General features: G+C 41.3%; 1 protein-coding gene across 1 annotated transcript; it reads right to left on the bottom strand.

The window, feature by feature from the left end:
- Positions 1-3,536: 3,536 nt before the first annotated feature.
- On the bottom strand, positions 3,537-12,040 carry LOC116057768 (major facilitator superfamily domain-containing protein 12-like). The gene is made up of 7 exons (XM_031310375.2): positions 11,986-12,040; positions 10,681-10,800; positions 9,466-9,645; positions 8,902-9,119; positions 5,241-5,335; positions 4,942-5,072; positions 3,537-4,422 (listed from the first exon to the last, which is right to left on the bottom strand). The coding sequence occupies exons 1-7, from the start codon at positions 12,038-12,040 to the stop codon at positions 4,391-4,393; spliced, it is 831 nt and encodes a 276-aa protein (XP_031166235.1). The 3' UTR covers positions 3,537-4,390.
- Positions 12,041-23,720: the final 11,680 nt, after the last annotated feature.

The following is a 23,720-nucleotide window of genomic DNA, read 5'->3' as shown; positions in this document are numbered from 1 at the left end:
AATACATATAGAGTAACACCAGCCTTATCCTTTGAGTAAATACGGAGGATTAGCTAATTTGAATACAGCTTCTATTCAGTCAGGAGTTTCTGTCAAACCCACCTCAGGCTTGTTCAAATATTTGAAGCCAAATTCTGGGAGATTAACGAAGGTGTGGTTGTTTGCTGCCAAGACGACACAGGCTGTTTGGGACAAATTAAGTGTTTAATTGCAGAAATAATTAGAGGTCTCCCCAAGGGTCACCTGTGAACTGCAGGTTGCATCCAGTGTGAAAACGTTTGGAAATTTGGGAGTTTGATTGCATTGATGTGTCTCAGCAATGCTTACAGAGCGAGTATGGTGATGAACAGAATGGATATCCTCCTCATCAGACATGGCTGGATGCAATGATGTCACTTAAAGCCTCTGAACACCCACACAGGTGTTTTCAGTTATTCTGGCTGATTAAACTCTGCTCAGGTTCAAGGTGGGCCGGAGCTTTCATGGGAATTTATTAGGTCACAAATCTTCATCTACCAATAAAAATGATAAAGGTGTCATTTGTCATGACCTAAGAGATGCAACAAAGCTAACAGGAGATTCAGGAAGATGTCAATCAATCAATCAGTCTATACATACCCACACACTCCTGGGAGCGAAATTACGAATCCCACTATGGCCACGCCAAGACCCGCCCTACGAAGCAGCTTGATTGGTTGGGGTTAGGCATTTGACCTCGAGTGGTTAAGGTTAGGATAGCCGATTGGTCAGGGGATAGGACCTGAACAAATGGGGTTACGTTACCTTGCGTAAGCATGGACGCCTGGCCAATAAATGTTATTGAAGGGCGGGTCTTGGCGTGGCCATATTGGGATTCGTAATATCGCCTCCTGGGAAGAGGTCTAATCAGCCTGAGTAACTGAAAACACCTGTGTGGGGGTTCAGAGCCTCTAAAAAAATCAGGAAAAAAAAAAAATCAGGAAACAGATTTTGAGGGTCTGGCTAGTCCACACAGCATTCTGGGATGGGAGAAAAACGTGCTCTGGTTTATTGGCACTTTAAACCAATCACAATCGTCATGGGCGGCGCTAAGGTCCGTACGGAGCTGCTGCTAAATAGCCTCGGGAAGGAACTTGTTTTGGTGGAACGTGTATGTTCAAAGATTGTTTTAGTCGTGCGAGAGAAAACTCAGATTGGGCAGATAGTCTAGCTAGCTGTCTGGAGATCTGAGGAGCAGGTAACCAGGTAAGGAGTTTAGAATTCCAACACAAAGAAAGTGTAAGGAAACGTACATTGGTGAAAAGACATGCATCTGGTGGTAATTCCTGAGGCACCGGAGCAATCCCGGAAGTGGAAGGTCAAGGATATAGACTAGCCTGAAGGTGATTTTTGAACCCCAAATCCTGCTATAATCAATCTAACTGCCAATATTGCGCATATATCATCCAGACATTATTGATCTCACGGGGGACATATACAGGTTACAGTAGCACACAGAAATAGAAGAGAATGCTATGCTATGCTATAACATTATATAATAATATAAATGCACAATAATAACAATATGGTAGTTACGCAGTATTGTTATATATAGTATATATTGTATCAGTAGAAACCCAGTAGTATTTTCGAATGGCCGTGCTTCCCTCCCTCATGTCCCCCTGAGACTAGATTTCTCTGTATTGTGGGTCTGGAAAAAAGCCTCTGATGAGGCAAAAATCTTCATTTAGCGTCATCGGAGGCATTTTTTCCCAGAGGCTATGGACTACAGCCAGCTAGTTCTGCATGTTTTCAACCCACCCATAGGGGGTGGGACTGTCACTAGCCGACGCAAGACGAGTTTCAGCCATCTTGAAGTTAAGCTAAACAGGCTCTTTCTTTTCAGCAGCAAACTTTTACAACAATTATGTGCATTCAAACTACCGCACGTGTACCACTGGATACATTGGTACAGATCGGAGAATATGCAGGAAACTTTATTACAGATGGAATACTCGACACACTACGCAAGCTTTACCTGCTACGGAGACTAGCACCTCAGCCTGCGGTGTCGCTTGTGTGCACTAAATGTAGCCTGTTTCGTATGTAGTTTTTATATAATGTCTTTTTTATATATTTTAAATGTGTAACACCACTTGAACCACGGTGATACGTTGTTTCGTGTATATGGTTGAAATAACAATAAAACACATTTGAGTTGACTTGACTGCCTCACTGTCTATGTCTGTAACCGGTAGGCGTGGCTTGGGCGGGGACTCGTAGGGAAGTGAAGCAAGTGCATTCTGGGAGTTGTTGTCTTTCAACCACATGAGCCTCGGTCTAGAAGGCACCAACTTCGAAAACATTTCACATTTCTACTACATAAATGATCCAATTTATATATTAAATGACATATTCATCTTTCCAGCGGTGAAATATCCCTTTAATGTGCGGAGACCCACTGTATCTGCGGCCCTGTATAGATGTTTGATGTCTTATAACTAGGGCTGTCAGCATTAACGCGTTAATCGTGATGCGATTAAGGGCCGGGCATAACGTGTACATTTTTTTTAATCGCATTAATCGCATGCTGCCATTTATAAATTTACTTTCACTCAGCTTCACATCGTGCCTAACAGGCTACTATTTTGACCCTTTGCCGCACTTTGCCATACTTCCTCGTAACAACACATCCTGCTGCTGCAGGCTGCAGGCATGATGGAGAAAGACAGCAGCAACACAATTCTGAATGGCGCTTTTTATTTTCCAAAACTCCCGGACGGGTCGAAAGCCATATGCACATTGTGTAAAGCTGAATTAAAATATCACCAAAGCACGTCAAGCTTAAGCTACCACCTACGAGCTAAGCATAGTGGTACAGTTAACGTGACTCAGGTTGATGTTAGCAGGCTCAGGCAAAGCACTATTTTGGAGAGTGCTACTTGCCGACCTGCGGATGAAACCAAATCCAAAAAAATGACTACTGCTCTTGCAAAATGGGTGGCAACTAACTGCAGACCTGTCAGCATCGTAGAAGACTCGGGTCTTAAAAACTACGGTTGGCATGTTCTGACCCGTCTTATACATTGCCGTCGAGGGGGACAGTAGTTTCACGCATACACAGCCTGTACGACACGGAGAAAGCAGCCAAACTGGAACTGCTGCAAAGTGATGCAAGGTGATCACTGGACGTCAGTGAGTAATCAAAATTATGAAGGAGTTACTGCACACTATATTGAGTCTAGATTCAAATGTGTGACTAGATTCACACATTTTTCTTTTGTTTACAGTAAATAAATAAATAATAAACAAATACAAATCTTAAAATCAAGTTCATAAAGTCACTTTCTTTGCATTCATTTGATTCCCAATCAAGATACACTGGTAAGAATTGCTTTACATTATTAATATGTACTTAAAATATTCTAATTTTAAGTACATTATATTATAATGTTCTGAAATGCAAAATAATAGAATTTTAATCATGTGATAAAACATACGATTAATCGCGATTAACTATAGAAATTCAGCGATTAATCGCGATGGAAAAAAATGAATCGTTTGACAGCCCTAATAAATATGTGAGAAAAAAAAGTGTAAAATCCTAAAGATGTCAAGATTTGTACGAATGTGTATGGAGGTTCAGTAATGCAACAGAAAAGCTTTCATTGGCCAGTATTAGCGGCTTCATCTCATGCTTCATAATCACCAGCTCATTCATCATCTGCTGGGTTGCCCGCTGATTAGCAACGTCCAATCATTTTCATGCAGGTGTACAGCGTGGTCGTTCTAATTCTTACTGTCTCTGCTGATAAACTCACGCCAACGCTGTTGATTTAACTACGATTCAATGTTCATGTATGTTTTGTTACTGTGGGTTCAGACAGAACGCAAAGGGAATTTTAGAGGCAGTGCGATTGAATATTAAGACAATGGAAGGCACAAATTAGCCAGGGGCAGCATAAACTGACCCAAAGACACATCTGCAACAGCTGAAAATATTTCAACAGCCACCGAAACAAACCCTGTGCCACCTGTGCCCTCAACTGTGGTAGATATTTGGCTCTAATAAGTGTTGAAAGTGGGTAAAAATCCATTAAAAAAGCTATAGAAAGGACAGCTAGTGCTTGTTGAATTACTCACCACTTCACTACAATACAATTAACCTATAATAAGCTCTTTTTTTTAATATAATTACCGGGGACTGGGATGAAAATAATTTTTGGAACATGATGAGAAAACTGGAAAAATGGTTTCCTGGTTACTTTATCAGAAGTGATGAATGTGCCACAGTGACTGTACCAGTCGAGCAGACAGTCAGGAATTCCCCTGGGGCTTTTTTCCTGAAAAACTAGAGATGAATCTTCAAAAGAAACAAAAGTGAAAATCCTTCCTGTCCTTCTGGATGTCAGTTGTTGTAGGGAAGGGGCGGTCAGTTGACTCTGGCTGTATCCATAGAGATAACTGGCACACACACACACACACACACACACACACACACAACACACACACACACACACACACACACACACATGAAAGAGCAGTAGTTAAGCTGTGAACCAGAACTAAGCAGTACATAGAACAGCTATAATGAGCAAAGCAAATGCAGATCAGTCGATTAGTTGTCAACTATTAAATTAATCGCCAACTATTTTGATAATCGATCAGAGTCATTTTTTATGACAAAAAAGAAAAAAAATTATCTGATTCCAGCTTCATAAATGTGAATATTTTCTAGTTTCTTCTCTCCTCTGTGACAGTAAACTAAATATATTATATAAAATCAAGACATTTCAGGACGTCGTCTAGGGCTTTGGACAACACCCATCGACATTTTTCACCATTTTCTGACATTTTATAGACCAAACAACTAATCGATTAATCGAGACAACAATAAGCAGATTAATCAACAATGAAAATAATTGTTAGTTGCAGCCCTTATATGCATACTAGACAATATATCAGTATAGTTGTCCGACTCACGTGGTCTGATCTTGATTGGCCAGATGAGGATGGAGCAGAGCGCCAAAGCCGCGAGGACTGTCACGCCTCCCGTTACTATGACCATGATGTAATGATAGAACCACACACAGGCCGGACAGCACACCACAGTACTGAGAGAGACAACACAGTCTGTTAGAGCACGTCACAGTCAGAAACTAATGAATGGGCTGCTTTTGATCAGACCGCCTGTGTGTGTGTGAACCCAGCCTTATTATACTAACATTGTGTGTGTGTGTGTGTGTGTGTGTGTGTGTGTGTGTGCGTGCGCGCGCGCTAACCGGCAAGGATGCAGAGCCTGGATGACCATCACAGCTAACCCATTAGCCACTTTATCAGTGAAACTCATGGCTCCATACACAAATGCTCCACTTTGCTGCAGAGAGAGAGAGAGAGAGAGAGAGAGAGAGAGAGAGAGAGAGAGAGAGAGAGAGAGAGAGAGATGGAGATAAAGATAGTGGATGATGCCCTGAGAGTGTTCTCAAGGTGCTCAACCAATGGCTTTTTTCTCTTAACTTCTAGTTGAGGTTCTTGCCGAACAACTACTGCATTCAGCCCTGGAGCTGGACAGAGCACATCGCACATTGAGGAGAACTCTACTACACTTGACAGCTTGATAGCTTTCAGCAACGGACCACTGCTAGCCCCCGGCCTGCTAACGCAGGCTAACCCTCCGCTTCACGATGTGCTGTTCGGGTAAGACTGTTGCAAGATTCATAGCTACATGCTGCTAATGTTGCCTCAAGCTTCTCTTTGCTAATGTTACCTCAAGCTTTTCTTATGGCTGTTTGTGTATTTATGTTCTGTACTTTAAATACTCTACTAGCCTTGGCTGGTGTGGCTAGCGTTCAGCTGGTACAGTTAATTTGTCTCTTTGCCTGGCCCGGATGGGGCCGCTGTAGGCCTCACATTGTCGAGGCTGTAATGTAGCAACATATTTCAGCTTGACTAGAGTTCAACTATGCTTCTGTTCTGTTCTGCAGCTGTAGCGGCAACACATGAATCCTGTGAATCTGTATTCTCAAGTAGCAGGTGATATCTCAATTAATTCCTCCACGCTAGCTAACTCTTGTTTCTTTTCTTGTTTATGCCCTGTTGACTCATGTTACGCCTTGTCCGGACTGTGATCTTGTCTTTTGGCTTCTCCACAGTGTCTTTACTTTCATTTTCATGACTGCCCGCTTTTCTTTTTTCCTTTCTTTGACGAGGTGGAGACCTCGAATGCTGTACTTTATGCACATAATGCTGCCAAGCCGATGTCCTGTTTGTACTGTTATTGTTCTGATATTGGACTGACATGTTTTGGGAGTTTGGGACACTGGAAGCCCATGTGGATGTGTAGATGGCATACCGCTGTGCAATGGAGTTTGTTATAGGGGATTTCAGGTCAGGGGTCTCAGACTTGCTCGATGGTTACGTGATGTTCTATTCTGTCTGTTCCTTATGTGTGTGGTGCATGTGGGTGTGTCGTTTGTTTTTGTGAAATCGTGGTGTCCCTCGACGCCGAAAAGGCCTTCGACAGGGTCGAGTAGGGGTACCTGTACGAGGCAATCAGGGTTTCCTGCAGTAAATTTGTTAGTTATTTGTTAGTTAGGGGTCTGTAGTACAGACTCTGTACTACACACCACACTAAATATCAAATTTAAATATATAATTAATACATCTCTGTAGTGCAGACTCTATACTAAATTTAAATAATAATAAATAATTAATAAATAACCAGCTTTTCGAGATAACAGTTGCAATGTGCAATTTTAAGCTCATTAAACTATTTTGAAAAGAAGTGTTTGAGTGACAAATTGCGCTGAGATAACAGAGCTCAGCCCAGAGCTTCACTGTTAACTACGCTAACTAACCGTGTGTTGTGAACCGCGTGTAGTGATTAAAAAAAACAGACAACAGCTGTGTCTCAAAGACCGGGCAACAGCCGGGACGTTGAGAATCCACGCACGAGAGGTGATGGATAGTTCTAGTCACTTCGTCATGTATTCACTTGGTTGAAACAAGAGAAGAAAGCCTCACTGATGTGAAGAACAGGACAGAGAAACATATATAAATGTTCTCTGCCTGCCATATGCCAACACTCCGGTAAGTCCACTCACCCCGTCTCTGCCCGGGCATGCCCCATTCTGCCACACATTTGTTGACAAACTCCGACGCACACGCGATGGTGAAATGGCGATTTATCCCTTTAAATGTGAATAAATGACAGTTACACTCACCGCCAGCAAATGTTCTTTCTGTTGTGATTGGTGGTATCTTGACAACTCGCCGTTACCTTGTTTCCTACAGACTGTGTAGATGCGACTTCTACATTACAGCCACTCAAACAGGACAGAGTAACACGGCAGTTATATATTTTTTTTCTTTAAGACTCAGTTAAGGCGGCATGCGCGTGTTGTTAAGGCGGGCCGCCTAAACTGCAAAGTGCTGCAGGAAACCCTGGCAATGGATAGGTTTGGCCTGGGCAGCAAATTTATCCTTTGGGTCAGATTATTATATTCATCCCCGATGGCCTCAGTTCAAAGTAACGATACGTTGTCTCCCCTTTTCTCACTCTGGAGAGGCACCAGACAGGGCTGCCCCCTGTCACACACTACTCTGGCCATTTGGCTTCGCTCGGAGGAAGGTTTCAAAGGCGTGGATGAGCGACGACTGCGCCTCACTACCTGTCTTGGTACATTTGGAGAGGGCGAGCTCACACCTCCCACTGTGGTCGGTCCTCTGTTCCCAGCTCCCTTTGCCTTCAGCATCTATGGGCACATGTTCGATTGTATCCCTCTCGCTTAAGATCTGGGGTCAGGTTAGGAAAAATGTTGGTTTACAGGGTCCTTCTGTCTTGACCCCACTGCTGAAAAACCATGTCTTTACACCTTCAAGTTCAGACCGGGCATTTAGGGCCTAGCACAGCAAGGGCATCGTTAGTGTCAAGGACCTATACAACGATGGCATATTTGCGTCCTTCACAGAGCTCTCTTCCCTTTATAATTTGCCGAAGTCACACCTCTTTCACTTTTTCCAGATTAGAGACTTTGTTAAGAAGACATTCCCCCACTTTCCTAACCGCCCTCCCCGAAACTCTGACTGCCTCTCTCCTGGCAATAGACCCCAACCATAAGAAATGCATTTCTGTATTGTACGATTTGGTATGCTTGGCCTCCGCGAACCCTTGTGCTTTGTCAAAGGCTGCGTGGGAGGGCGACCTGAGCATGACTATTACGGACCAACAATGGGACCATGTTCTGGCTATGGTTCATTCTTCCTCCATATGTGCTCGTCACGGCCTAATCTAATGCAAGGTCCTTCATAAAGTTCACTACACAAACGCAAAATTGTCTAAAATATACTCCACTGTTCGGGACGCCTGTTACAGGTGTAACCAGTCCCCTGCCAACCATACTCATATGTTCTGGTCTTGCCCTAAATTAACAACTTTTTGGATGAACATTTTTGATACCATAAGTAGAGTCTACGGGCACATTTTTCCCCCTAACCCTTTATCAGCCATTTTTAGCATCTCCCCTGACGCTAACCTACCCGTTGCACTGAGGCGTGCCCCTTTTGTTTTCTCTCCTCTCAATCTCTTTTACTTTTATGTTTTGGATGTTGTGTGTCCTTACTGGTGTGTGTCTGTCAGTGTGCATGGGTCTGTGTTGTCTGTCCCCGGTTTAGACCTGTCCTGGGTTGGTTTGCGGGGGGGTAGGGGACTTTGAGGGGAAGTGACGTATTAGTTCCATTATGCTGTGTTCACTCTGATTATTCTGTTCTGTCACTTTCTGTTTAAATTTTAAAATGTCAATAAAAAAAGTTGGAAAAAAAGATAGTGGATGATGTGAAAGGACACATAACGCCTCCTATTTCACTCACACACACACACACACACACACACACACACACACACACACACACACACACACACACACAAACACACGCACATCTTACCGTCTGACCGGCGATGAGCTCCGCGGTCATGGAGAGCGATATGACCAGGATGGTGGCTGACCCCGCCCCCAGCAGCAAAGCGGCCCCGTACACCCGCTGACCCATCTGGCCATCCAACAGCACCCAGTAGGAGAAGGCCATAATCAGCAGCAGGCCCACGAAGTAGGTGAGCTGGACCAATGGGAAGAGAGAGACACAGTCAGTGGTGGAGTCAAGTACTGTACTTACAGTAAGGACAAATGTTGAGGTACTTGTACTTTACTTGAGTCTTTTCTTTTCATACCACTTTCTACTTCTACTCCACTACATTCATATGACAGCTTTAGTTACTAGTTAACTTTAACAATTAAGATTTTTGCACACAAAACACACGTAGTTTATAAAATACTATTTTCTATTATAAATTAAACTACTCAACAATATAGCGGCCTACAAATACAGCTGAAATGATTAGACCAACACAGAACAGTTTGGATCGTTTCCAGTTTCTAAAATGTGAGGATTTTTCTGCATTAAGTACTTTTACTTTTAATACGTTAAGTACATTTTCCTGATGATACTTACACACTTTTACCAGCTCTGGAATGAGAGACAGGTGGGAGATCTGGGTGGCGGCCCAGCCGAACTGAAAGACGATGATGAACGGGATGAAGTAGGTCAAACTGGCCCACTGAGGGGTGAGGGGGCCACAGCCCAGACACTGGTTGAAGATGAAGGCAAAGGATAGCACCACGCTTAGTGTACCTGGATAACACACACACACACACACACACACACACACACACACACACACACACACCTTTAGAGCTTTAGAACGTAACCACTGTCAAACAATCAGAAAATAAAGTGTTATACCCCTGATTCACTGCTTTGTCAGGGCTCCAGACTAACTTTTTTCACTAGGAGCACAGTGGCCCCCAACTGAAAATTTTAGGGGCGCACACCGTAAATCAACATGCTAACCAAATATTCACATTTCTACTAATATCCACTGTATTACTAATACATACTTTGATAATAGATGCAGAAATTACAATGTGCTGTTTCAAATTCAGTGTCACTTTTGAAGATGCAACATAGAAGGTTAACCGACAGCACCATCGCTGTCATGAAAAACAAAAAATATATATATACCAGCTCTAGTGTACAATTACAATGAATTCAACTTAAAATGAAACATGCATTGTTTAGGCTACTACTGAACCAATATTGGTACCGATACCCCGTCCTCTCGTATCTCTCTCTGTGTCGGAGTTTTTTCAACTAACTGCTGCTCTCCCCTACTGCCGCGGCTCTTTTTGTTTTGTTGGTGAGAAGCGAAACACGGGAACTTTCTTTCTGGAGAATTTATTCAGAGACAAACGGAAACCTACACTGTACATTTACTACCACTTAACAAATAAACTGCTGATGTATTCTCTGCTCTGATAACCGACAGCTGTCTGCTCTGAGCTCATTCATCATCACACACTCTCTCATTTAGTCTACACACTAAGCACCGAACTAGTGCTTCCCCGGTCTTGTAATACAAGGAGAGCCTGCCAGAGCTTCTTGTATTTGGTCCGAAAGTCCGAACCATCCAAAAAATGCTTTCACACTATAAACGAACCGGACCATGGTTCAGTTTGGACCACCTCTTTTTATCGGACCAAAATTTGGTCTTTTGATCCGGACCGTGGTCCGGGGGGAGGTTTCACACCTCTAATTTTGGTTCGGATCAAAGTGAAAAGTCCGAAAGTGCGGACCAAATGAGGTATGTGTGAAAACGCCCTGACTTACCAACTAAATGCCATGTCTTCCTCTTGCCATAGTTGCCACAGCCAGGGGTTCGGTCAGACTTGTAGCCAATGAGAGGCGTACAGATACCATCAGCTATCTGGCTAAGGAGCAGCAACACACCTACACCACAGGTAAACATACACGATTCAGTAATAAACAATAATAATCAAGGTGTTACAACAGACATAGAAGAAGGATTGCACGACAAGGGTAGACATTCACTTTATGAATTCAGTATAAATATCTATATAAAAGGAATGGAAATGTCTAAATAAAAATGCAAATACACACAAAGATAATTTAAAAACATCACACCAGTGTAAACTGAATGGCATCACCATAGTTTAGGGCTGCAAACTAACAATTCATTTCATTGTTGATTAATCTGTTGATTATTTTCTCGATTAATCAATTAGTTTTTAAGGTCTAGAAAATGTCAGAAAATGGTGAAAAATGTCAATCAGTGTTTTTTTAAGCCCAAGATGACATCGTCAAATGTCTTGTTTTGTCCACAACTCAAAGATATTTAGTTTACTGTCATAGATGAGTAAAGAAACTAGATAATATTCTCATTTAAAAAGCTTGAATCAAAAAATTACTCAAACGGATTAATCTATTATCAACATATATTTAATAGTTGACAACCAATCGATTTATCTTGGCAGCAATATAGTTTAATCAATATCTCCCTGGTGCAGTAGCTATGAACAATTGCATTAGGCTTCACAAAGATATATTACAGGGTTATTGTATAGGACTGCACGGAATAAAGTGTTAAGTGGGGTCATGCCTGTTTGTTGTACATCAGTTAGGTTTTGGTATGTGAGGCAAAGATGAACCTACTTTACTGTTTCCAGGCTTGCATTTGCCCATGTTAAATTGTGATATCACCAGTTAACATGGGCGTATATTTCTCTCATATGTTAACCTGTGTTAACTTAGACTAAAAGTCCAATATATAGATAGAAATCATAAAACCATTTCAGTGGTGTGTAGTGTAGTGGTATAGATGATGTAGAAATTGGTCCATCAATTTCTTTGTCCATGACATCCAAGGTTCGAATCCCAGCTAGATCTCTAGTGCGTTGTTTTGTTTTATTTTTTTCCGTTCATACAGTATGTGTCGTATTTGTGTGGATAATGCTTAAATGGACATGTATTACACATAAACTGGTGATGTTTTCAGCGATATCCATTATTTTGTCTCACTTGCAAACACTTCGTGAAAATGTGAACCTATGGCACTCGAGGGGCATTTCATGCAAATATCACCAGTTAACATGATCACCAGCTAAACTGGCACACCGGCCAACGCAAGCTGGCTGTCACCTAAGACTGGAGGTTCCAAGTTCGACAACATATCGGAGAAAATGTGCAACTGGCCATCAATTTTTGTAAAACTGCCCATATTCAAACTGTACTGAAGGCTAGCTCTAGCTCCATAGGTTACTCCAAGCTTCTTCCCTTGTGAACACCTCCGCTCTTCACTCTTCTCACACCACGCTCCAATCTGCACACTGCTGTTTACCTTTTCCTGCTACAACTGAAATCCTGCGGGACTTCAGCCCAAGACTACAGCCAGCCTTCTGTAACGCTGTTACTTTACAAGAAACAGGCATCATTTGGCCCGTTTCCATGTAGCTACATAGTCACTGATATGATCATAACCACTACAGTGCTCAATTACCTATTTTTAAGGGGGAAATAAACTTTTTTCGCTGCAAAAATTTCGCCGCGAAAGCATGAACTGTCCTCTGGAGGACATCCACCAGACCAGCGGGCGCCCGTGGATTGTTGTCGGCCGCGGCAGGTGAGGAAGGCGGGGAGGAATTAGAAGGATGCCGGTCGGCCCTGCTAGCCTGGCTAAGGCAACTAACACACAGTTCGCCACTGCAGAGACTACTATTCACCAACGCCAGATGGATCGCACACAAAATGGATATATATGCTACAAATACACAGGGAACTGCTGCTTGATGATTATTACCGAAGCCTGGCTGAACACTCACTCATCCCAGACGGCAGCTAGCAGCTAACAGGGTAGGTGAATTTAAACAATGTCTGAGTTGAAAACGCATCTTGTTGTCATGTAAGGGCCCTGTTCATGTTGCGAGGCACAAAGGCACTCTTTATGATATGCCCCCAAAACTGCCATTTTAGCTAAGTGGGAGCTCTCGGCATTAGCTGCAACAGCTCCAGTTAGCTAGCACCGATTCGGCTCGTTTTTTTTTCCTATCGACAGTACTCACATACTTATAGCGATCAAGATTAACGTAAAAATTGCCCGGAGTTCTCCTTTAATGTTAAATCGAAATGTAAAAGGTGAATCTTAAAATGTCAATGTCAAATGTAAAACATAAAATTCAAAAGATAAAATGTCAAATTGAAAATTATAAAGGGGAAAGGCTAAAATAAAATGATTTCTTTTTTTCTATTTGAGATTTTAATTTAAGTATTTCCATTTAAGCTTTTGCATTTCACATTTAATTATGGCATGGTTTTTCCTAGTAGCGTAGTAAAATAATACTATTTTTAATTTGATCTTGCTTCGTTTTCTCTTTGGACTTTCAATTTGAATTATGAATAAATATTCCCTCCATATGAGGCAGGCAGAGCGAGGTGTGCTAGCTGGCTAAATTAGCATTAGATTAATCGTCTATCTATACAGCTAACGTTAACATTACTAGTGAACTTATTCGTGGGTTAGTGCAGTGCTGCTTTTATCCATGGTCAAAACAATCATACTACTAATAACTTTATGAGCGTGATGAACGATGTTGTAACCCTATAATGTTATCCACCAAGCATTAGCTAGCATTAATGTTAGCTACTTGTCAACCAGCACATACACTGTAGTAACATTAAGCTGGATTAGTATTGATATGTATCAATAAATAAGGTTTCTGCTGTATTACTGTGTTGTAAAGTGGCATGTAATTAATCACAAAATGATGCCTTTTGGCAGAAAAAGCAGTGTAACTTACAAGTATTTTTTTCTGTGACATTGTATGATTTACAATTACTCTCGAACGTAGCACCTGGGTGCCCGTGTTTTGACGGAAGTTACGAGTAACTAGAGGGTGAAAGGTTATATGACGCCATTGACGGGTGACTAAATGAAACGTGACGTGTCTGAAAATAAAATAACAGATTTCTCTGGGTTTGCCATTTGATGGAAACATTTTGGATAGTGTAACTACACAACTCAAAAAAATATATAACATAGGTATGGTCGTTTTTAGACATTTTAATGCAGAAAATTTACATATTGTACCTTTAACTTTTCTGTTTCATGTTTATAGCAAGGGTAACTTTGGTTGACTGTTAGTTGTTGTTTGTTTGCTTGTTTGATTCACTAGTTATCCCTCATTAAAAAGGTGGTTCTTGCTAAGAATATCATCACCATCTTCTGCAAAATGTCAGGAATACACCGTGTTCATTGCAAAACAATAATTTGCAATACTAAAAATACGGCATCTTCACAAAAGAGCAGTATTTTTTTATAGTAGCTTTCACAATGTGTGTCTGTTTTTATGTTGGTATGATGTATAGTGGACGATCAGAAAACGTGGGCAGGAGTTGTCAGAGAAGGCAATGCAGAGATAAAGGACATCATACCACAATAATAGTTGTGTGTATAAGCCTGATCAACAAGTGAAAAAAGTCAGGTATGTTATTGTCATATTAGTTTGTTGCATGATGCAAATTACACACCTGTAATCAGAATCTATCTAGTATTTGGGCCAGGCGCAGTGCCACTCATGATTCTTATTTGTTGCTCTATTTTTCAACCCCCTGTGTGTTCAAGGGTTCCTAGATTTTCTCTATCTATTACATTTTACTTGAATTATTTATCACCTCTGTATATTAATCGCTTTCAGATAACAGGAAAGAGTTTGAAAACTATGATTTGACGACCACTGCTGAATAGGCCTGCTCAGAGGAAGAGGCACTAATAATTTCAGAAAAGAGGAAGCCAAAGAAGAAGACCTACACAGACTTCGAAATGGGTAGGTAATAAACTATTATTAAATCATATCCATCTATCCAACAGTAAATATTTTAACCTAACCACGACCTTTCCCCGTTCTTCTTTTCCTAACCATGGAACACGGTGTGTTCCGAGGCACTTTTTGGACCTCGGGGAGCCGACTGATCAGTCCGACTGTCTTTTCTGCCAACAGTCGGCCGTCGGGTTGGTGTGTCAGAGGCTTAAGACGTATAGCAGATGTTGGGACAATGTATATGAGACCGCATCTGTAAGATGTATAGCAGATGTTGGGAAGATGTATATGAGCCCGCATCTGTACAATGTATAATAGACTCCGGGACGATGTATATGAGCAGGAATCATAGCATATTCTGACTAGAATCTGAGTATGACGATGTCAGGCTATGATTTTCTTAGATTGAGCTTGTAAAAACTTCTGTTGATCAACATGTAACTATGCTGCCCTCTGCTGTTAGAAAGAGGCATCACAATACACTCCTCAACACAAGTGTAGAAACAAAAAATATATTTATAGAAGTTTCAATTTTATCCTTAATCATTGTTTTTTATGATACTATCTTTGGAAGTGGGAAGTAACATAATGAAACGTAGATTATATTCACCTTTTTATCATTTTGGCGGATGTGTGGACACAATTTCCCCCTTTTTTACAACATCCAGTTTTATTGATCTGGGGAGCCTCATTTGGTCTTCCTCTTATGTACCTAATTCAGACCATCCTACAGTATGTCTGTGAATATATGTCTGTGAACATGTGTCTTTGAATGTACAGTATACTGTATTTTCCTGCTGTAGCCAGTGAGAGTTCCTCTGGTGACCAGCAGGGAGCTCTGTAGTGACGTGAAAGAAATGAGTGAACCTGCTCTGAGAATGGTACAGTAGTGATGTGCAGAGAAGAGACTGTTAGATTTATCAGTTTTTACTATCCATTTAAAGAACATGATGTGATTTCATAAACGTCTTTACTTTTGGAGAGGTCAGAAGTCAGGGGTGAGGGTCAGCTACAGAAACCAGATCTGGTTGCTCAGGGACACTTCAGCAGCATGCCTGGTTCTCTGAAGAAGAATAACTTACTTTAATGATCCCCAAGGGGAAATTACATTATTACACTCGGGTTGCACACAGGCCCGAAATACACACACCTTGCTCAAGGGCCCAACAGTATGGATTTGGTCCGCATGGACTTGAGCCCTCTGGTTCCCAAACCAAGTCCACGGACTGAGCCACTCCTCTGATACAGGACACTACTGTCTGGATTTGGACAACACCATAACACAGATTGGGCCCTTCAAGATTTTTCATTTGTACTGCTGTTGATTTGTATTTGTGGTAGCCTTACTGTTCAGCTTACATATATATTTACATATTATCCCCCCCCCCCTTTATTTAGAACAGCTGAAGAGAGACAGGAAATGGGGCAGAGAGATTGGGATGACATGCAGCAAAGGGAACTGGGTCAGATTTGAACCTGGGCCGCTGGCAAGGACTGAGTCTACAGGTCTACCAGGTGAGCTAGCCTATAGGCCGCCCCTACTGTACATCTTCAAGGAACACGCCGACTTATTGGGACTTTAGCTTATTTACTGTATCCCCCAGAGTTAGATGAGTCCATACATACCCTTCTCATCTCCGTGCGTGTTGTAACTCTGTCTGACGCAGCCACCTCTAGCCTAGTTTAGCACAGATCCTGGAGGTAACCGGCTCCATCTAGCCTATTGCTCCCAATAAGTGACAAAATAACGCCAACATTTTCCTATTTACATGTTGTGATTTGTATAGTCACAGCGTGTACAAACTATATTCTCAGAAGGCAAAGGACTGCTACTTGGGCGGAGTGATTAGCGCAACACCTGAAAAGCACCGTTGTTACTCTCTGCTCCTCATCACGCCGCTGCTCAGGTGCTGCGAGCAAATCACGGCGCCCAAGTAGCAGAAGTAGCAGACGACACACACAGAGATGAGAAGGGTATGTATGGACTTATCTAACTCTGGGGGATACAGTGAATAAGCTTAAGTCCCAATAAGTCGGCGTATTCCTTTAAAGTATAGCATGTTAACATTTGGACTAGATTTTGATTCTTGAAAGGAGTGAGCATGCAAACTGCAACAAAAACCCATGTTACTGAAGAATGCATTTTTACAGGCTTTACCTTTAAACAGTCCTTCCAGAAAAATGCGGAGTTTTTCTGTGATTGTTGCAGGCAAGAATCCTTGATTATGCGGCACGTTTTCTTAAAAAATGCGATGGAATATGCGGGATATTTATGCAATTTTATGCGAAAAAATTGCGAGAACTTGCTAAAATTGCGGGAACTTGCAAAAACTGCGGTTTCATCATGGCTTCATCGCGGGGTTTGCAGCTTTTCGATGATGTTCACGTCGTGTAATTACATGACTTCATAACATTCTCATGGCAACAGGGGAAAATGGCTGCTCATGTGTGAAGTAAACGCAACATTTTTTAACTTTCTGCTAAGATATATGTGACTTTTTTGCAATGTGTGCGGACTTTGGCTGATTATGCATTGAATTATGTGATCGCATAATCGCGTTTTTCTGGAGGGACTGTTTAAAGCATTAAGCCTTTAAATGTGCTTTTCATTGAAGTGCATGGAAAAATCTGCTAGTGAAAATGTCAGTTCGCTTTCAGTGCACATCAAAGTGCTTTAAGACCTTTCTTGAATCATAATCTTGTTAGTGTCCTAGCATCCATGCTTCTGAAATGATTCAGGCTGACTGGAAATAGGTGCAGGTACCTCATCCCACTGTTTGGTCTTAATTCATATGTTTTCATTATGTTTTTAAAGGCCCTGAGAATCAATCAATCAGCTTCTTACTAATTACTATGGGATTCTACACTTACACACACTTTTTTGCCAAAGGGTTAGGGTTAGCTTAGCACCAAAGAGCAGACAGACACAGTTAGCTGGTTAACATAGTGGAGCATTTGGTAGCTAATGAGACAAATATTTCCCTCAGGAGTTGGTGGAGACCAAAGAGCTAAAAGAAAAGTGAATATTGAACTTTGAACTTTATCAATTATACCCTCTCTTAAACCCCTTATAACCTGGTTTCAAATCTTCAGTATTTCTCTATGACATGCAAGAACGATGCTGATGAAGACTGTGATGCTCTGCTAACTGGAGTTTAAAAATATATATAAAAAATCAGATACATCACAAGTGTAATGATGTGTGCATGTGTGTGTGTGTGTGTGTGTGTGTGTGTGTGTGTGTGTGTGGACGGCATTCACACATTATGTTTGAATTCCCCTGCTGTTTGTTAACTTGACCATCTGTCTGACCCTCTCGCACTATTGACCTTCTGTGTGTGTGTGTCTGTGTGTGTGTGTGTGTGTGTGTGTGTGTGTGTGTGTGTGTGTGTGTGTGTGTGTGTCCATTGTGCCCTTGGCCTAGATCACATTAGCACGGACATCATTAACTCCTGAATGACCACAGCACACAAAAGATGATGAAGGATGAGGGAGAAAGAGGAAGAGGAGTTGGAGATATAGTGTGTGTGGAAAGATAGAGGGAAGGAAGGAAGGAAGGAAGGAAGGAAGGAAGAGATGTGGAGGAGGGTGTAAAGTGAACAATAGGCACAATCTGCAATGACATCGTTGCAGTTATCAGTGATAAATGTCATAACTAAATGGCTTTGGCTATATAATGGAGGTTTGTAGATTCCTAAAAAGGCTTGTTGTGGTGTGACTGACGTAGATGTTTCCAAATGTAGATTATAGTGGGACAGGCTCTAGTCCTCCACTTTAAAACACTGTAAGTTGGAGCGTCAGAGGACTCCGTTCTGTTAGCTTCAACAAACTGTTAGTTTGCTAGCCACCCAGCTGGCTACTTTGATTAAACAACCAATATCAGTGTTAAAAAGTAAAAAAAAAAATAAAAAAATAAAAAACTGTCTGTCTATGCAGTAGTGATCCTATGTGGAGCCGCGGTATCGAAGTCCCGCCCATACATTCTACCCTAGAAGGTCTAGTAAAATGAGAGTTACTCTGTAGTGTGTGTGTGTGTGTGTGTGTGTGTGTGTGTGTGTGTGTGTGTGTGTGTGTGTGTGTGTGTGTGTGTGTGTGTGTCCATCCATTCCTGGGGTGCAGTGGAGCATCCAGGGAGCTGATAGGAGCTGAAGTGTAATTGTGTCAGAGCAAAGACCCAGAAAATACAGAGAGACAGACAGATAGATAGAGACAGGAAGAGAGTTCCCCCCATCATATTGAACTTAGCTAAATGTCATCCATAAAGGCATTTTACTATTTTGCAGTTCAGTCTGCTGCACACAGAACGCTGCAGAATATTTCTGCTTGACTCACTAGCTTCCCACCTGCTTCACATGTTCAATTATCAAAGCTGCATCTGAGACTAATAACATACACGCATTACCATTCATACATATATTTGATTAAATGATTCAAAGATTAAAAGAAAGGTTGGTAACTATTTGCAATATACACTTTTTTTCTATATTGTTTAAAAATTGTCCTTTATATCCCGACAGCAATAAATAACTCATGGGCTCTGAAAAAGGAGTGAAATCCTGTAAAAGGAGCTGTTATCCTGTAAAAACGCCCACCAATCACTGCCTCCCTCTGCTTAGAAGAACCAATGAAATGCCTCCTTGCCCCACTGCGCATAATTTACCCCTCCTGTGTACGAGCATGAGCTCTACGCACGTCGTCACCACCGGAGTTAATGCAAGTCTACTGTAGTTGCCACTGCCACGGTTACTTGCCACTGCCTGGCCTGCCAAAAAGGCAAAGAAAAGAAAGACTGAAGCTGAAAAAGGTGCATGCCTGTGTGTGGGTCTGAGCCCGAGGGCAGGGGGAGGGGTTAGACGGAGCCCCAAGGAGATGCTACTTTCAAATCTTGCTACCCCTCAACATTACCAACCCTACCTTTAATGAAATAAAAATACAACCGTAATACTGGCCACCAGCAGCTCCACTGGAGCAGGAAGATTGAGATTAAATGACTTGCTCAAAGGCACCTTAGCAGTGGTAATAAGGGAGGGGCAAACTCTGTTTTACTTAGCCACAATGACTTGCTGCTGCTGGTCTGTGGATTAAACTACCAACCTTCTGGTAACAAGCCCAATTCTGCGCCTTTCAGCCAGGTGCCAAGGTGAAATAAAATAATCAACTGGACTTCTATTGTGAAGTTAAAGCTGCAGTGGTCACTATTTTGATGTTAATAATGGGTGATGCAGGTCTTGAACCAGCGTTATTGCACGGCTTATTACATGGCTAATCATACAGAGGTTACACACTGATGACGCCTGAGTCCCGTCTAAGCAACGGTCTGTTGGCTAATGAAAGTGAATATTCCACTAATATTCCTGTTTACATGCAGCTTTGCAAAACACGTTTTTTTCAAAGTTTACCAGCGGTGGCAGACTTGTTGGACCGTGCAAACACAGCGTCCCTCCAAAAACATGTTGATATCCAAGTCTTTGATAATGTTTAAAAGTAGCTGTGTTTCTCCTTCTTATCGGGTCTGCAGCCTTGTAAACTGTTGGCTGGTTGGTTTATGTACAGCAACCATAGCAACGCACAGAGCTGACCATAAAACTGCGGTAAAAACCCTGATTGTGACACATATTCTAAATGCGCTGTATACATGTCCAAACTAAGTATGCCTCTAAAATCTGAATAATACCAGAATATCCCACGTCTTAAAGTGCCCATATTATGAAAAAATCACTTTTTCTGGGATTTGGGGTGTTATGTTGTGTCTCTGGTGCTTCCACACACATACACACTTTGAAAAAAATCCACCCATGCTGTTTAGAGTGAGATACAGTTTCTGAATGTGTCCTGCCTTCAGTCTCTGGGTGAGCTGTTCAAAATCGGCACGGCTTGTGACATCACAAGCCGAAACAACCATTAGCTCGTAGCGTTAGCATGCTAACGCTATGGCTAATGCTAGCATGCTAACGCTAGCATGCTACCTCGTTCTCAATAGCAAAGCACTGCTACAACACACACAAGTTCACCATAATCTACAAAAGAACTACTTCCATGTGCGCCCTCATTTAGAAGTCTCCCAGCTAATCCTGTCTTGTAACTGACTGAAGTTGTAGAAACAGCCTTTCTTTTACTGTCTATGGAGCTAGCTAGCTGACATGATCTACATCTGAGCTACTGGGCATGTGCAGTGCAATCAAAGATAGTACAGAAGAAGAAGAAGAAGAAAAGAGGTCTTACTCTGTAGCTAAAACAGAGACCAGCTGAAAAGAGGATCTGCAGCAGTGAGAGAGAGCGGTGCAGTACAACACAAATATGGTGTTTTTTGAAAATTAAACCATGTAAACCTATTCTGGTACAACCTTAAAATACAATTATGAACCTGAAAATGAGCATAATATGGCTGCTTTAATCGGAAAATGCTATATTCGGAAAAAGGCCTTATTTGGAATATCCAACTGGAATGTGTTTACATGACCTGTATCAGATTCAGAATATTGTCATATTTCGAACAATAGCGGAATATTGGTGTGCATGTAAACATACTCAGTGTGGATCGTGTAAGACATAAAGAAGAGAACTGCAGCAGTTTTCACTCTCATTGATTCATCTAATCGAGAGCCCTGGCCTGGACAAGGGCAGCCTTGCAGGTTTTTAAAACTGCATGAGAATGTCCTGATTATAAAATAACACACACAAACCCACATGCTTGCTAATAAGGTCATTACATAATCTCATCACTCTGCATCGATCTCCTCATGTCTGAGAAAATTGAAAATACTAGATGGAAAAATAGGGAGGGGAGAGAGGGGGCAAAGGGAAATAATCACCTTCTATTCCCTTATTTATTTCAGCAGAGGTGTAGTGGCATGATATTAATTACGAATATAGCCTCTCTGTGTATTTTAACACAAGAAAGAAAAGAGGGCTTGATAGCAAAGAAAGCAAAGAGAGAAAGGTTGTGATGATAAAGATATGCGTGCAATGACAGAGCATAATGCACTGATGTAATGTGCTTAGTTGTTTTAATCTGAGAAGCCTATTTGAAACAGATAAAATTAGGAGACCTCTGACAAAAAGCATAACTGACAGCTTGATGATGCACATTTTTCTACAGTGACTATAATAATAATGATTCTAATAACTCAGTATAATAATGAGACACCAAAAAATGGGATTTAATTGCTTTCAATTCAGACAAAAATGCAAAATGTCACGTATGGTTAACATGGAGCGATGTATAGCACAGGGCCTCCAGCCTCCATGTTGACTAACCCTGCTGAGGAAGACATCGCAGAGGATTGTAAGAACCGTAAATAAGCTGTGATGCCTGTTATTTATGGAGCTCCAAAATGCTCAACAGCAAATACATAAATAAAAGACACTGTGAAATAGATAGTCACATTAATACTTTGTCTAAATTATATAAATGAAACAAAAGTTTGTGAAATAACTGTAGAATAATTAAAACTCAAGTCATTATTATTGTGTGAATTCTGATTCAACAGAATTCACAGTATTGTTATCCAATTCTTTATTCTTCAACTTTCTTTGGTCACCTCTAACTTCTGCATACGTTCAGCTACAAAAAACATTGAAATATCAAAATGTTCAGCTCTTTAAGCACATGATGCGACTTCTTCAACCTTTTCCCCGCTATTTATACTTTAGGAAATATTAAGCTTTATTCAATTTTTATTTTACATTAAAGTCAATGGAGCAATCTCCAAATACTCTTCAGGCTTCTTACTCTTTGAAATGCTACTCCTCCCACATACCTTTACCTTCAGACGGCATTCAAACTTTAAACTGTTCGCAAAACCTTTAGCTATTAGAAAATGATTTAGCTTCATGATATCTTTTACAGTTTTTGTGTTATCACTGTTCAAGTTTAGTGTTTCAGTCAGGATTTTTCTGTGCTTATAATGGAGTGGGTGATGTTTAGCTTTAGCAATTTAGCTTTTTAGCATTTACAAGCATTTTCTGCAGGAAATGCATTTTCTAGTTAAATGTAATTTAATCATTGCTATTCTCATATAATCAATAACTGAATATAACTGAATTTTATTGGATATTTTTATTTAATGATGTCCTTTTTTAAATTTCATGTCAAGTTGTATTTGGTAATGTCACTGGTTATGGCAGTGGTGTTGTCAACAACTTTCAGCCAATCACACGCTCCATGCCTCTTAAGATAGCAATCTCAACAACTGCTGCCAGATTTAGCCAGTTGGCTCCTATTAGCTAGAGCGAGTGATAGTAAGTAATTCGGAATCAACCAACTGAATCAGGGTTCCCCAATGTATAACTCAAAGGTCTGCATCTGATTTTTATTTTAAGGTCAGAGGTTCTGAATGATTGGTGATCACAAAATGAAGTAATTAACTCGTGTTTTAGGAGCATTTTAAGCTCTTTTTTCTGCTAAAGTCTGTCTGCTGGATGGTGCTCACAACGGCGCCACGATCCCAGGTCCCTTGATGAATACATTGTTATCATAGCTGATAGAAGTGATGGCTGAAACTACGTAAACAAAACATTTAGCTAAACCAGAATCATCTTTAAGGACACCATGCAATCTACAGATATGCAATGTGCCCTGGATGGATGGACGAATTCTTAATCTCTTCCTGTTTTTTACTGTAAATCAGTGGTATTACAACTGGGACTTCTCAGAGACAGGTGCATATTTCCCACAGACCCTCAGTCCTTCTACCATCTGTCATCCCCAGAAACACTGAAGGATTTCGCTGGGTTGTGCGGGGAGAACAGCTCCCTCTTCCTGCTGTGTGTCGTAACACAGCAACAGATTTCTCTCTCTGACGTGGTGCAACATGGATAGATAGATATTTATTGTCCCATGAGGGACATTTGTTTTCACAGTCTGTTTCATGCACATGGCAATATACACGGAAATATACTGTACATCACCAGATAACATAAAGACAGGTAAATCGACACATAGAAACATTTACAACGAAGACACCAGAGCTATACAAAGTCAGCGAAACAGACTGTGAAAACAAATGTCCCTACCCCCAACATCTCAGCCCTGAA

The sequence above is a fragment of the Sander lucioperca genome, chromosome 9, assembly GCF_008315115.2.
Source record: "Sander lucioperca isolate FBNREF2018 chromosome 9, SLUC_FBN_1.2, whole genome shotgun sequence".
NCBI lineage: Eukaryota > Metazoa > Chordata > Actinopteri > Perciformes > Percidae > Sander > Sander lucioperca.
This window is presented reverse-complemented; position numbering and strand designations above follow the sequence as displayed.